Genomic DNA, 14,782 nt, shown 5'->3' with positions numbered 1-14,782 from the left:
AGATAAAAATTTAGACATGCATAATTGTTATACCTTTATGATTGTATCAAATCACTCTGCAAAATAAGTAGAAGGTATACCACTACGTCCACCTGACCACTTATCATAATCTATTGGAAACAACTTGCAATCAGATGTCAATGTTCCTAATCTATTGAATCTTCTACTAGAGATGCAACACATTGTGATTGAGGTGCTGATTTTAATGGATTCTAAAAATGCTTCACTTTTGGCATGTCTCTATATTCATGTGAAAAAATAGAAAATGAGATAAAAATAATTAAATAATAATATGACATAATAAGTAAGTTCATAAGCTCAGTTAGAATGAAAATACTACAATATAGGAATACTCACCCCTTTGTTCTACAAATTAATGTCTTTCTACAATTCTGCATACTAGTATACTCATAAAAAACTCAATCAAATAGAAGGTTTATCTACAATATAGGAATACTCAACAATATCTCAACATATAACTTATATATAACATATATAATGCCATATGGTTACACAATCATAAAGACTTTTGTAGTAGCATCAGAAACAGTGAATATGCCACTACGGACAAGTTTGGAATTTCAAAGTGGCCTTGGTTTTTCTTGAGTCATGATGATGCTATGCTGTAGCCTAATCACTCTTACAAGACCAAGTCTAATCACTTTTACAAGACCAAACTCTGTTTATGATTAGGATTTTAGGAGACACATGGTAACAAAAACTAAGTCAAGAATACAACAAAGTTAATGTCAGTAATGACTATATTGCATCTATAAGCTCTTAAATATTTTTCATCAAATCAACAAATGAAACAAGGACTGTTGATGAGTTATTTTGACCAATAAAAACATAACCCAACATTCCTCATATGAACATACTCTTAGAGTTTTAAAAAAAGAATCAAGAGACAGAGAATTAGGAAAATATAATGTAAGGCATAAGAATAAATACATGATTCTCTAAATTTAAAAAAAACTTGGTCCTAAAATGACATTCAATTAAAATTGTCTTCTATAATGTGATTATATAATCTGTGGAAAAAAATATGACTAAATTCTAAGACCTTAAGAATTTGATGCAGTTAGGAACATAGTTGCAACATCTATTTTAATTAAAAATAGAATTTATGTAAGAGAGGTATTTGCATTCTAAGAAAATAATATGTTCATTGACAGAGAATAGAAATGCAATGGTGAAAGGTTATGAAAGATTACCGATAAAACTTAAATAATAATAACAGGGATTACTGAAAAAGAACAAGGATTACTGATAAAACTTAAAAACCCCATGATCCAAAATGAAAGAGAAAACACAACTCAAAGCTATAATAATAATAATCATCATCATCATCAAGATGCAAAACTCATTGAGGCATTATATCAAACATGTGGGTGACATCTTCAACATTATTGTGATAATAAGCTACTTTGAAAAAACCATCCTTAACATATTCCAACAAGGATGAGATATGCCAACTTGCCAAGTAAGCCTCGGACAACCTCTCCAATTCAAAATTTGACAAATACTAAAGAACTTAAAATATTGTGATAGAATGAGAACAAGACAAGTAACATCTTAAAAGGTAAATCAAGCTACTACCTTTTGGCATTGACAATAAAAACATATAATTTTCACAGTTATTTAGTCTACTCATCCCTTTGGCTACGTAGTCTAGCAGTTTTGTTTGTGACAACAACATCTTTCTTGTTAATATATTATGAACGAAATGATTCAAATGAACGAAATCACATAGGTTTGTTTGTTAACTTACCCGAGTGGAGTTACGAGAGGAGTGGAGTGGAGTTGTGGTGAGTGGAGATGAAATTCTCTGCTAGGATTTAAGGGACATGAAATTGCTCTGCTAGGGTTTAAACGAGATGAAGTTGCTCTGCTAGGGTTTTAAAGGAGATGAAGTTAGTTTTAGGAGAAATGAGATGAAGTAAAGTTAAATAAAAATGCATAGTTAAATAGTGGAGGTGCAAAACCTACATAGTTAAATAAAAACCTCCACTATATATCTAGTTAATTGTTTGATCCATCTCATTTAATTTATTTGAGGAGGTTTGAATAACCTCCACAAAATACCAAATTTGGTGTAGTGTTACATGATCTAAAATCATTAATTTCATTCAAATTATTACGGTTGATTTAAAATAAACTCATTTAATTTTAAATTAGTAATACATCATCAATATTGATGATTTCATTGATATCATTGATCATAAACCATATAATAATTTCTTGTTAATTAATATTTTATTAACTCAAGTAAAAAGTGGAAACAATCATATAGAGAAAGAGACATTAGGAAAAAAACACAACAAATATCACTTAAATCAACATAATCATTATGTTTTAAGTGTTTTTCTAACAAAATATATAAAATTCTATTTGTGAGCTGATTTTTAAAGGATAAGAAAGAAAAATAAAAGATAAAATGTCCAATGTCATAATCTACAATATAAAAACTACAAATTAGTGCATGCAAAATAATAGTATATGGTATGATCATGTCCAATGACAACCTTTTTATGTGTGGTCAAAGCACAAAAACGTATAAAATGGAACCATTAACGCTCCCTCAGTTGTTGATATCTCTCTCTCTACCTCGTCCATTCATGATCACAATTTTCTCACCCATAATGGGTACTCTCACATTTCCTCCATTCCTCTTCCTTTAACTCTTTTCTTCTTCCTAAGTTTCTCAACCTCTCTCTAGTCATGGAGAAGCCAAAGATACAATTTGGAGACTCTTTCATTTGTCAATCAATTCATAAAATCAACTCTAGAGGATTTTGGTGTGGAGATGACCCACTTGCTTATTCTCTCCCTCTTTTTCTTCTCCAACTTTTCATCATGTACATATTTACCCGCTTCATTTACACTATTCTCAAGCCATTTGGTCAACCCTCTTTTATTTCTCACATTCTTGTAAGCTACCATAATTTCTTCTTGTTTTACTTTTATGTTAAAATAATAGCATCTCATATTAGGCTATTCGTTAATCTTATTAATTGTAATTGTTTCACAACATTGTTATCCCAAGAGTCTATGAACAAAAGGATGTATCATCATGTTTTTTCTCTTTGTTTTTAATGGAAAAAATATAATTTTATTGTAATAAAAGGGAAAAATATTTTTTTGAAGTACTTGTCTCTCCATTAATAAAGAGGCCTAACTCAAAAAATGTTATTAAATGTTATCATTTGTTTGTTGTTGTCTGACACTTACCTCTCCTGTAATAATGGAGAGGATCATTATTTAGAGTCTATATAAATGTATTTCTTAATATGACTGATGTATTTCTTCAATATTTTATGTTCAACAGGGTGGTGTGACTTTAGGTCCTTCAGTGCTTTCTCATAACTCAGCATTTTCTGATAAGGTTTTCCCTTCAAAAGCAAGAAATGTGCTTGACACCATAGCATTTTTTGGTTTCTTGTTATTTGTGTTCCAACTTGGGGTGAAGGTTGATCCAACCATCATTTATAGATCACCTAAAAGGGCTTTCTCCATTGGAATTTTAGCCTTTTTTGTTCCTTTCACACTTTCTTCAATGGCTGTCTTTTTCCTCCGGCAGTTCGCCTCATTGGATCATGATTTTTCTAGGATGCTCTCTATTGTGGTGCAAATTCAATGTATAACAGCCATTCCAGTAATCTCAGGCTTCCTTTCTGAACTTCAGATCCTCAATTCAGAGATTGGAAGGTTGGCCATTTCTTCGTCATTCGTGTGTGACATTTGCTACTGGTTTATTGTGACTATTAAGTATGGAACATACTTAACCTCTACAAAATCAGTAGGAGTAACTATCGGCTCCGGCATATCTAGTTGTCTTCTTTTTTTGTTCATCATGTATGTAGTTCATCCTGCTGCATTATGGGCAATTCAACATACAGCAGAGGGAAAACCTGTTCAGGAAATATATATTTTTGGGGCACTTTTAACACTATTGTTCTGTGGATTTATGGGTGAAGCCATTGGCCTAAATGCAATTGTTGTAGCTTTCTTGGTGGGTCTGGCTATACCCGATGGCCCACCGTTAGGAGCAGCATTGGTAGACAAGCTAGATTGTTTTGCTTCAGTTGTACTCTTGCCTATCCTTTATATTATAGGTGGATTAAGGACAGATGTTTATGCCATACAAAAGATGAAGAATTTGGGTTCAATCTTGTTAATTGTTTGTGTTTCTTTTTGTGGGAAAATTGTAGGGGCTTTGTTGCCTCTTCTTTTCTGTAGGATGCCGTTTCGAGATGCGTTATCTCTTGGCCTTATAATGAACTGCAAAGGCAACATTGAATTGGCTTTGTTGATTAACTGGAAACTATTAAATGTAAGTCATGTTTTACCTTGTGTTTAATTTAACTACAAATGTTTGTATCTTGTGAGCTTAACTAAAAAGAGTGTACTTTATGAATTTACAGGCTCTGAGTGATGAGTGCTTTACAATTATGGTTATTACTTTAGTGGTTACAACTGCTCTTGTGACGCCTATTGTGAAAGCTCTTTATGATCCTTCCATGAGGTTTCTTGCTTACAAAAGAAGGACGCTTTTGCATCACCGCAATGATGAAGAACTTCGCATAATGGCTTGCATCCACAAACAAGATAATGTCTTGGCAATTTTGAACCTACTTACTGCTTCCAATCCAACTGAAGCAAGTTGTATTGACTTAGTTGTACTGCATCTTGTTAAGCTTGTAGGCCAAGCTTCCTCTGTTCTTGTTTCACATATGCCTCGTGAAAAGCCGAGTAAACATGCTTCTCAAACTGAGAAAATTTTCAATGTATTCAGCAAATTTGAAGAAGCATTCCGGGGAAAGCTCACGGTGCATTGCTATAAAGGCATATCTCCATATGCTACAATGCACAATGATGTGTGTTACTTAGCACTTGAAAAGAGAACTACTTTTATAATATTACCTTTTCATAAGCAATGGATAATTGGAGAGACAACAGAGTCAACTTTTGCCTTCAAACAACTGAATAAAAATGTTTTAGAGAAAGCTCCCTGCTCCGTTGGAGTCCTCATCGATCGTGGTAATCAGAAGAAATTTTGGTGTGGTTATATGAAAGAATCTATATACCAAGTCGCTATATTCTTCTTCGGGGGTACAGATGATCGAGAAGCACTTGCATACGCAAGACGCATGTCAGAACAACCTAATGTGCATGTTACTCTATTTCATTTTTCGTCTATAGCAGATATCGTTGGTGGTACTGAAAGGAGCAAAATGCTAGATACTCAGGTTTTAAGTGACTTTAGGCTCAATGCGTTCAGGAACAATAGAGTTTCTTACAAAGATGAAATGGTAATGAACGGAAAGGATGTGATTTCAGTTATCGAATGCATGGAGAGCAATTATGACCTTGTAATGGTTGGTAGGAGACATGCAAATTCACAGTTGATGGCTGAACTTCAAAAATGGAAACAAGGAGAGTTAGGAATTGTTGGAGAGATTCTTGTCTCCTTAAGTACTGGAGCCAAGACATCAATTTTGGTGGTGCAACAACAAACCAGATATTGGGGATCTTGTGATCCAGATGAGATCACACCCTTGAGAAGAGTAGATATATAGCAACATTTAGAATTTTACAATTTACAGCAACAATTATAGTATAGGCATAGTATTTTTTGAATGTATATTATGTACAACTTCCAAATTTACTTTAATATCATTGTTTTCAGTTTCTCTGTTTTCTTTGTAGTGCTTTTTCTCATTCCTAGGTGTCTTCATTTACTAACAAGAAAATTGGTGAATGTAAATATTTGATATTTCTTGTCCATTTTCTCCAAAGCAACAGAAAAAAGTCAGGATAAGAATGAGGGCATTGGTCCAATATATCTTAGTTACATAATTTGTTTCATATGGATTATTGCATGTTAGTGTCTTCATTCTTTGAATAATGAAGGCAAGGACATGAATAAGTACTAGCATGTTTTATTCCTTGTTCTTTACAGGACTATTATGATGATAGTCAGTCATAAAGAGTACAACATATTTGGTCTATCAAATGAGAGCTTCTATTTTATGCCAATTCCATGTAAAAATTTGATTTTCAACCTACTTGGCCAAATGGATCAAATGTCTTCCTTTTGTCTGTAATGTGGTTGGACTACAAAGAATATGGTTTTTCAGGATAACAAAGATCCTAGTAGGCTAAGAGAACATTTGTCACACTCGCTAACACCCAAAAGTATCAAATTTCTTCTTGTACTACAAGCTAACTTTGTACCCTTTTTCTTTCATTAAATCGTCATTAATATTTTCATTCTCCTCTTTTTATGAGGTGTTGATATTTCATTTTATGAGATGAAGTGATGGTTGACAACACAATTTTACAACATATTGTTTCTTTCCACTTTTCCACATACATTATTCTATCTTTCCAACTTGAATACAACCACAATGTATAACAATATAACACAAGCTCTCTTATTCTACTAGAATTAGGAGATGATTATTTTTTTTATTCATAGCTTAGGGATTATAATGAATAAAATATGTAAGGGTTAAAGGGGCTAACAAAAGATAATGCATTTTGGGTAAGCTTTTTGGTCAAGTGGTTACATTTCAAGAAACAACTACCTTGATCTTTTTCACATTTTCTAATAAAAGATAATTAGAGACGCAAGCAAAACCAACATTGCAAGTCAAAGATATCTATTCATAAGTATGCAGTTCATAATGTATCTGCTCAAAACTTACACCACTCAGTGTATCATGCATTTCTCTTGATTTTAGATAACTTCATGTTACAATTGCTAAGTCTACATGACCATAGTTGCTAAGTACCACAATTACAATTATAAGGGCAACCACACCATTTCAAAAATCAATCATTCACTACACACTCATATTTTCATGCAAGCCAAACATCTAATCAAATTACTCCATTACATTCCATCTAACTTAAAATTTGAGAAATGAAAACAATCCCAAGCCATATACATTCTAATAGGTAGGCACACAATACAAAAAATGAAAAAGGGAAAACAAAACATCACAAAATTGGAGTTGAGTTCCAAATTAAGTCAATTGCTCCATTACCTCCATGAAGTTTGGACTGTTCCTAGTCCAAGAGAATCATGCAGGTAAAGGCATTCCTACCAACTAAGTTCCAATTTACGCATGAAACAAACATCAAAGGGTACGAGGACAATGAAAATGAAAATAAAAAATAGAAAACAATAATAACATTGGGTTGCCTCATAGCAATCACTTCTTTAACATTAATAGCTTGACGGATGATGTGTCCTTAAGGATCAAACAGTTGGAGCAACCAAAGCAGCACCATATTTGATTGCTTATACCGCTTCATTGTTGTAATCAACCTCTATAAACATAAGTCAATACAGATTCTCCTCTTATTTTCTTCTTTACTCTTCTGCCACATTTTATGACTCACTCTTTCTTTCTTTTTTGATATTTTTACTACCTGCTACTAATTGTCATTCTTATTTGTTTCAACCTCTCTCTCAACTATATTATCGTTATCTTCTTTAACAACACTCTCATTCTCATAAACCAACATATCACCAATATAATTATCAATCAACTCACCAACCATTATTGTGATAGGGCTATATTTCTCCTTAGAATTGGGTTCAATGTTGGCACTCAATGCTTTTTATTGGTCCTCCACTAGCCGCTTTGCTAATTGATCACTCACTTTCTTAGCCAACTGCTCTCTCTATATCTCTGAAATATTTAAGGAAGCATTAGTCATTTGCGGGAACTAATTCAGAGTGTCCTCCAGTTTGGAGCTTGTGTCCTCATATGGTGGTTGTAGGCTGGGTGACCATGCATCACGCCTCCATGGTTGGTCGTATGTTTGGTTGAACCCCAAGTTGTTGTTCTAATAATAACCATGTTGGCTTCGTCTTTGTTTAACTCCCATGTATTGTACCTCTTCTACTTGAGGAGGTAAACAATAGTACGTTAGGTGACTATCATAGCACATATCACGCCTCAACATTTGTCGGCCAAGAGGATAGTTGATAAGTTGTTGAGGAAGACTGATCATTTGTTTGGCGAAAAAGTCCTGCTACTAAGGAAGCATTCTGCTTTGGGCTAGAAGTGCATAATGGGTGTCCAAGTTGTGATTTAGCTTCATATAACCCATGGTGCACTCCAAATCTTACTATGCACAAACAACTCAAACAAAACTATCAGTGCAAATCAATTCGCTTAGAGAGAAACAAAAGTAATAACAGAAAATTAAAAACTTAAAACAACAATTTTTTGTTTCAATGCTAAGATGCAAGTTCTTGACAAAGACATCATTTTGCTAATCATAGAATTGATATATAAATAACCAAACGGTGTTGCCAACAAATATAGAGAAAGGGGTTGCCGAATCCACATGGACTTGCTTAATACTAGCCTTTCAACTAAAAATTGCTATTCTAAGTTGGTTTTTAAAAAGTTTTTATATTGGTTTGTTTGATTAACTAATTACTAACTAATTGACTTAACTGTTTGGAATAAAGGTGTTGGGATCACATTTCTACTAACTATTAGTACACACATGATTCAAATACACTAATTCATTTAGCAATGATTCTTCTACATTAATGACCTCAAATATACTAAAAACTCTTGTCTTAGTCAAATTAGTAGCTTATGCAATAAAGTTTTATGTCTATTTACTTTATACACAAGATGAAGTAGTATGATTCACAAAATCATACATCCATGTTTAGTAGTCTACACATGTGATATTGAGTAAAATGCAACACCTTAATTGTATTAACCATCAATGTTTTGGTCTATCATAATAGCTTATTAAGATAGCTCTATGTTTGACAACTAAATTAATAAGATAAAGTTATATGAACTATTAAACATACCTCTATCTCTTGTAGTCTATGTTAACAAGCATGAGAGTTATAAAATTATAGAATTAGCTATATGTCTAGTAACTAATACACAACATGCATGAGATGAAAATTTTGATATAAATCTATGTATAGAAAATATACCAAATGATGTGTTATATAAAGTTAAAATCGTGCTAGGACTTCTCCAACAATTTTATTCACAAAACATACAATAAGATGATCAAACTTGAAATAAGCATTAAACACATATATATAACTCAAAGGAATAAAAAATTCATGAATTAATATAAAATGCATCTGTGTATACATAAAGCTTGCATCACATTCAATTTCAACAAAAAAAGAACTTAGCTACTCATATTCACAAAATGTAGTAAGACCGAGATAAAACACAACTCATGGAGTGGTAGAACCACACACAAATGATCATAAATTAACTCATCTTATACTTATACCTTGTTCTCATGACTCAAATTAGTCAAACTAGTCTAAAAACTAAAAAAATATTAAGTACAAAGTGTTCCCATTCGAATATATTATTTACAAATCCAAGTTATACCCCAAAATAGTGTATGAGATCTGGTTCTCAAGCTCAGTGCACCACTTCGTATAGCCAGACGCGACCTTTCAGCGCACTGCCTTGTGTTGGGCGCACCCCCTTGCCCTTAGTGCACCACCCTTTTCCACTAAGCGCAGACGCGCCGCTTGCCGTATACGAAACATAATTTTTTCGCCAAATTTTTTCTAACCTGCGCTGAGTGCAAGAATATTGCTTAGCGCAACCAATTTTTCATATTTCGCCGATCCGACCATTCATATTGAACATTCATCTGTTAGGAACAACATACCTAATATTTAGTCTAATCCAATGATGAATGAATGTAGTATCACAATTTTACTCGGACTACTCATGGTTGCACCCTTACTTTAATCCAAAACTTAACTTCTTGTAATAATTTCTCTTGTATTGGTCTCTACAAACACTCTAAAGGTGATATTTGGAAATTCAGTATATTTCATGCTTTTAGGATCAATTAGCCAACAAATTGGATTAAGTAGAGTTAAAATGCTACAAAATTGATAGTTCAAATAAGATATTTTGATACTTAACAACTCTGTAATAAAATTTACACCGAAAGATCCTAAATTTTAAACTCTTCTTGTATTATAAAAAATATATGATATTTATATATATTTAATTAAATTATTTCTATTATAATTTATAAGTTTAGAAAGAATCATAAATTAAATTAGAATTGGTTATAATTTAATATATTTTATAGGAAATTATAATATGAAAATAAAATTATTTAATTTTTTTTTCATGAAAGTATTTAGATTCCTTTAAAAAAAGAATTTAAATAAGGTTAATCTTGGAAACAATGATAAAAAAGTTAAAAAAAATGATGTATTAATATAGGTATATTGAATGTTGAATGTCAATAGCCATATCCAAACAACTAGTAATGTGACATTCTCCTCTTGGTCTCTCCATGCAATGGAGTTATATTGGCATGAAGGTTCAGTTAATATATTAAAAAATAAAAGATCAATTAATTTAGAATTACCCATCTTCCCCGAAATGAAATGTAAAACGCTTTCTTAATTATTAAAGCCACCGAAACTTATGCATATTGTGTTTTTTATGGGTAAAAACTTGTGCTTATAGAGTTAAGTTAAAAAATAAGCTTAGATTGAAATGTACTTCATTATCATCTTCATTTTGACTCAAAAGACTTACAGAATACATTACCCAATGTTTACAATTACTATTCCTGCCTAACCAATATTATCGGATAACAATGAGTTAAAATGACACTTTTCAACCGTTAATCTTCTAACTTGCTCCTCCGTATATTATCCAAACTTCCATTTCAGTCTCTCTTGGTTTATCATTTCTCTCTCTCAAACACATTCTTTGTAGTTTATTTGCATTGTTCATATCCTTAATAAAGTTTTTTTGCCATCTTTTTGGTTAATTAATTAGGAGCAATAACAAACATATCTTAAATATTCTATAATGGATACTGAAAAGCTAGATGATTTGAGTTCTACAGGATACATTAACGGTGAAAAAATGCTTTGTCAATTTGTTGAGAGGCACAAAAGTAGGGGCATTTGGCTTGGAGATAATCCCTTACATCATACTTCATGTGTCATAGCATTTGAGATTATTATTGTATATGTTGTTGGTAGACTTGTTCATTTAATATTGAGGCCTTGTCATCAAAGTACTGTCATTGCACAAATTGTGGTAAGTTTCTTTCTCCAATCAAAATTAACAACTAAACTACCATTTTTGTTGTTTGATTACATCAAGTCCTCATTTATTATTAATTAGGTGTAAGATTTTAAAGAATACATACTAAACAACATATCATAATTACACTTGCACACTTTCATCATAATTGCATGTTATTAGAATACCATAGTATAGAATATATGATAAGTGTACCTCTTAAAGCTATGAATTATCACTTCATTGATCTTCTTCGTTTCTTATTCTTGTTACATGAATGGATAAGATCATCCACTTTGATCCTTCTTTCTCAAGTTTGATGGGATTTGACCAATTGCATTAGGTCGGTTCCATATGTCCCGCAATCTCATTATTCACACCGTAATACGGGCGGGTTAGAGTTACGGAAGAAGAGCTAAAAAGTTAGAAGCTAAGTGCCTGAGCGAACTAATGAAGAGGAGCTATATGGGGTATGGGGAGAGGCATAACTACTAGAGATTATAACCATGCACTGGAAAGATTTCGTTTGAAATAATTGGACTTTGATGCAGTATCAAAACTTATTTGATAAATGAAATTCATCTCATGATATATTAATTGTTTTCTTTATATTTTTCCTCCTCAGGCTGGTATCATAATGGGTCCTTCACTACTTGGTAGAATTAACAACAACTTTGAGCAACTATTTCCAGCAGCAAGCAGAATGACACTTCGAACATTCGCAGAATTTGGAATGATAATTCACTTCTTTAGGATAGGTGTTGAGATAGATTTCAAACAACTCTTCAGGATTGGAAAAGAAGCATTGATAATAGGCCTATCAGGTCACATATCTGCTATAATAGTTAGCACTATAGTTTTCATTTTTGTTAGTACATGGACTCATATAGGACCTGAAGGAGGTGCTTTTTACAGTATTGTGGTCACTAGTGGTTTAACATCATTTGTTGTGGTAAGTGGTTTCCTCACTGAACTGAACATTCTCAATTCAGAGATTGGACGTTTGGCTCTATCTAGTGCAATGGTTAGTGATGCATGCATGTGGATAATGTATTTTGCTTTTACCAATATTGCTGTAGCACTTAAACACAAAACATTTTTACCCATTATCCAATTGGTTTTCTCTCTTAGTTATTTATCAGTCTTGTTCATCTTGCTAAGGCCACTGGTTATATGGATCTCGAGACGTAATCCGAAGGGAAAACCCATGACACAAGGCTATTTTGTGTCAATTATGTTCATACTTTTCTTTGTTGGGATTTCTGCACAATGTGTTGGGCAACCTGCTTTCTTTGCTACTTTTTTGTTCGGCGTGATCTTACCAGACGGTCCACCTTTAGGTTCTGTTCTTACGGAAAAGCTTGATGTTGTTGGTTCTACTTTGCTTGTTCCGGCTTACATTACAATTAGTGGGCTAAACACAGGGAATGTTCCTACAATTATAGGAACAAGGTCTGCAGGCATAGAAATTGTTATACTTGCTGGGTACATAGGCAAGTTTGTAGGCACTATTATACCATCAATTCACTTTGAGGTTCAATTCTGGGACTCTATTACATTGGCTCTAATCATGTGTTGCAGAGGCATTTTGGATCTCATTATATACTACTTACTCTTTAATGCTGAGGTATTTGAAACATTTCATTTAGCATTGTCTATATCATTGTAGTTCTGCTAATAGTTACAATTTATATATCTTACATGTTCTTGTAAAAACAAAGTCATATAAAAACTTGGAGAATGCTAAGAAATTCAAGAGAGCAAGTTTTTATATGGAAATCATGATTCAGGCTAACGTGCACCAATTTCCTTTGAGATTAACAGTTTTAATGGCCATATAACCACTTAAAAAGTTCACATGACACTAGGCACTTAAACTAGTAACATGACTTTATGTTTAAATCTTAGCCAGATTTAATGATATATACTCCACTCACTCACTCACTCTCTCACTCTCTCATACATAAAAATGTCTTCTCACTTCAAAATGGTGCATCAACATGCATCAAAAACCAAAACTTTTCAAAATTTTACTGTCTATTTCTTAACCAGTACTATGAGGTATTTGTTAGCAAATACCAAAAATGTTTATGTAGTTTTTGTTATAACTATTTAGATATGTAAACTGTATATTGTGCTAATCCGCGTTTATTTAATATGTATCATCAGGCAACAGATAATTTGATTTTCAGCCTTCAAGTATATACTATGGTGATTATAACTGGATCTGTGAATATGATTGTTTATCACATATATGATCCTTCAAGGAGGTACAAATCATATATCAGAAGATCAATTAGGGAATCCCAGCAAGACATTAATCTCAAAATACTTGTATGCATCCATAATGAAGAAAATGTGTATCCAATTATCAACCTTCTTCAAGTCTCAAATCCCACAAAGGCTACACCCCTCTCAGTCTTTGTTCTTCATCTCATGGAGCTTTCCGGCAGGGCATCCTCGATCCTTACCAAAAATAAAATCACTAACCATTCGCCGTATACGGAGACTTCCTCTAAACCCATAAGCAACGTCTTCGATCAATTCGAGAAGCACAACAAAGGGTGTGTCACCTTGCAGTTCTTTACTTCAATTACACCATATGCTAGCATGCATGATGACATATGCTACATGGCAATGGACACAAAATCAAGCATTGTGATTGTGCCATTCCATAAGCAATGGACAGCCGACGGAAACTCGCACATTTACAATAACTCAATTAGGATATTGAACCAGAATGTTCTGAAGAAAGCTCCATGTTCTGTTGGAGTTTTAGTTGACAGAAGCCAAATGAGGGCCAAATTGTTAATCATCAATGAGAAATCATACTATGAAATTGCAATGATCTTCCTAGGTGGTGCTGATGACCAAGAAGCACTAGCTTATAGCCTCCGCATAGCTCAACATCCAAATGTAAAACTCACAGTTTTCTGGGTAAGGGCTGAAATGCACATCAAACAATATAATATGAAGAATCCATACATTGACTTGATGGAGCATATAAGGTATAGTAATAAGCATAAAAGGCAAGTAACCTTTAAGGAAGAGATTGTGGAAGATGGGTTAGGAATAACACAAATTATCAGAACTATGGAAGGGTATTTTAGTTTGGTCATAGTTGGTAGACATCATGTTGCAGATTCACCATGTACACTAGGCTTGACAGAATGGTGTGAACTACCTGAGCTTGGGCCAATGGGAAATCTCTTGGCAGTATCAGATTTTACATTTTCAGTTTTAGTGGTGCAACAACAACATTTTAATTGTGAGTTCAAGTATGTTAGGTGAACCTCAACAAGATGTGCATATATGTTTTTCCTTCCTAAATCTTAGATATTTTCCAGCAACGAAAGGCGATCATGGTTGAGCCGGTAACATTATTATGAGCGGCAAAACTCTCCGTACCAAATGCAGCTATATTCCCGTGGACTCGAACATACGACATTTGGTTAAGCTAGAACAATTCCCTACCAGTTAAATAAGTTGTGTGTATATGTACATGTAAATCTTTTTCAAGATTCAATAAAAGATCTTTTGTTCATTTATTCTGTTCCTTCCTTAATCCTTGTGTTTAATCGTAACATAATGGTTTAATAGAAAAAAGAGTAAGATCATAGTTAAAGATTTCTATTTATTTAAATTGGGTACCCAGTGGAAATTAATAAGAAAATGGTTTTAGGAGGTAACAAATACTA

The 14,782-nt window shown here is 33.0% G+C and overlaps 2 protein-coding genes and 1 pseudogene across 2 annotated transcripts; 2 read left to right on the top strand and 1 right to left on the bottom strand.

Annotated features, from left to right (window-relative positions):
* The window catches only part of LOC109329401, a 1,162-nt pseudogene extending 979 nt beyond the window's left edge, over positions 1 to 183 (bottom strand).
* Positions 2,577 to 5,691, top strand: LOC109329057 (cation/H(+) antiporter 15-like). The gene is made up of 3 exons (XM_019562719.1): positions 2,577 to 2,931; positions 3,329 to 4,333; positions 4,425 to 5,691. The coding sequence occupies exons 1-3, from the start codon at positions 2,722 to 2,724 to the stop codon at positions 5,577 to 5,579; spliced, it is 2,370 nt and encodes a 789-aa protein (XP_019418264.1). The 5' UTR covers positions 2,577 to 2,721; the 3' UTR covers positions 5,580 to 5,691.
* On the top strand, positions 10,558 to 14,528 carry LOC109329140 (cation/H(+) antiporter 14-like). The gene is made up of 3 exons (XM_019562815.1): positions 10,558 to 11,099; positions 11,710 to 12,711; positions 13,254 to 14,528. The coding sequence occupies exons 1-3, from the start codon at positions 10,866 to 10,868 to the stop codon at positions 14,373 to 14,375; spliced, it is 2,358 nt and encodes a 785-aa protein (XP_019418360.1). The 5' UTR covers positions 10,558 to 10,865; the 3' UTR covers positions 14,376 to 14,528.

Source organism: Lupinus angustifolius, chromosome LG16 (genome assembly GCF_001865875.1).
Source record: "Lupinus angustifolius cultivar Tanjil chromosome LG16, LupAngTanjil_v1.0, whole genome shotgun sequence".
NCBI classification, from domain to species: domain Eukaryota; kingdom Viridiplantae; phylum Streptophyta; class Magnoliopsida; order Fabales; family Fabaceae; genus Lupinus; species Lupinus angustifolius.
The sequence above is the reverse complement of the archived record's forward strand: the minus strand, read 5'-3'. Positions and strand labels throughout refer to the sequence as shown.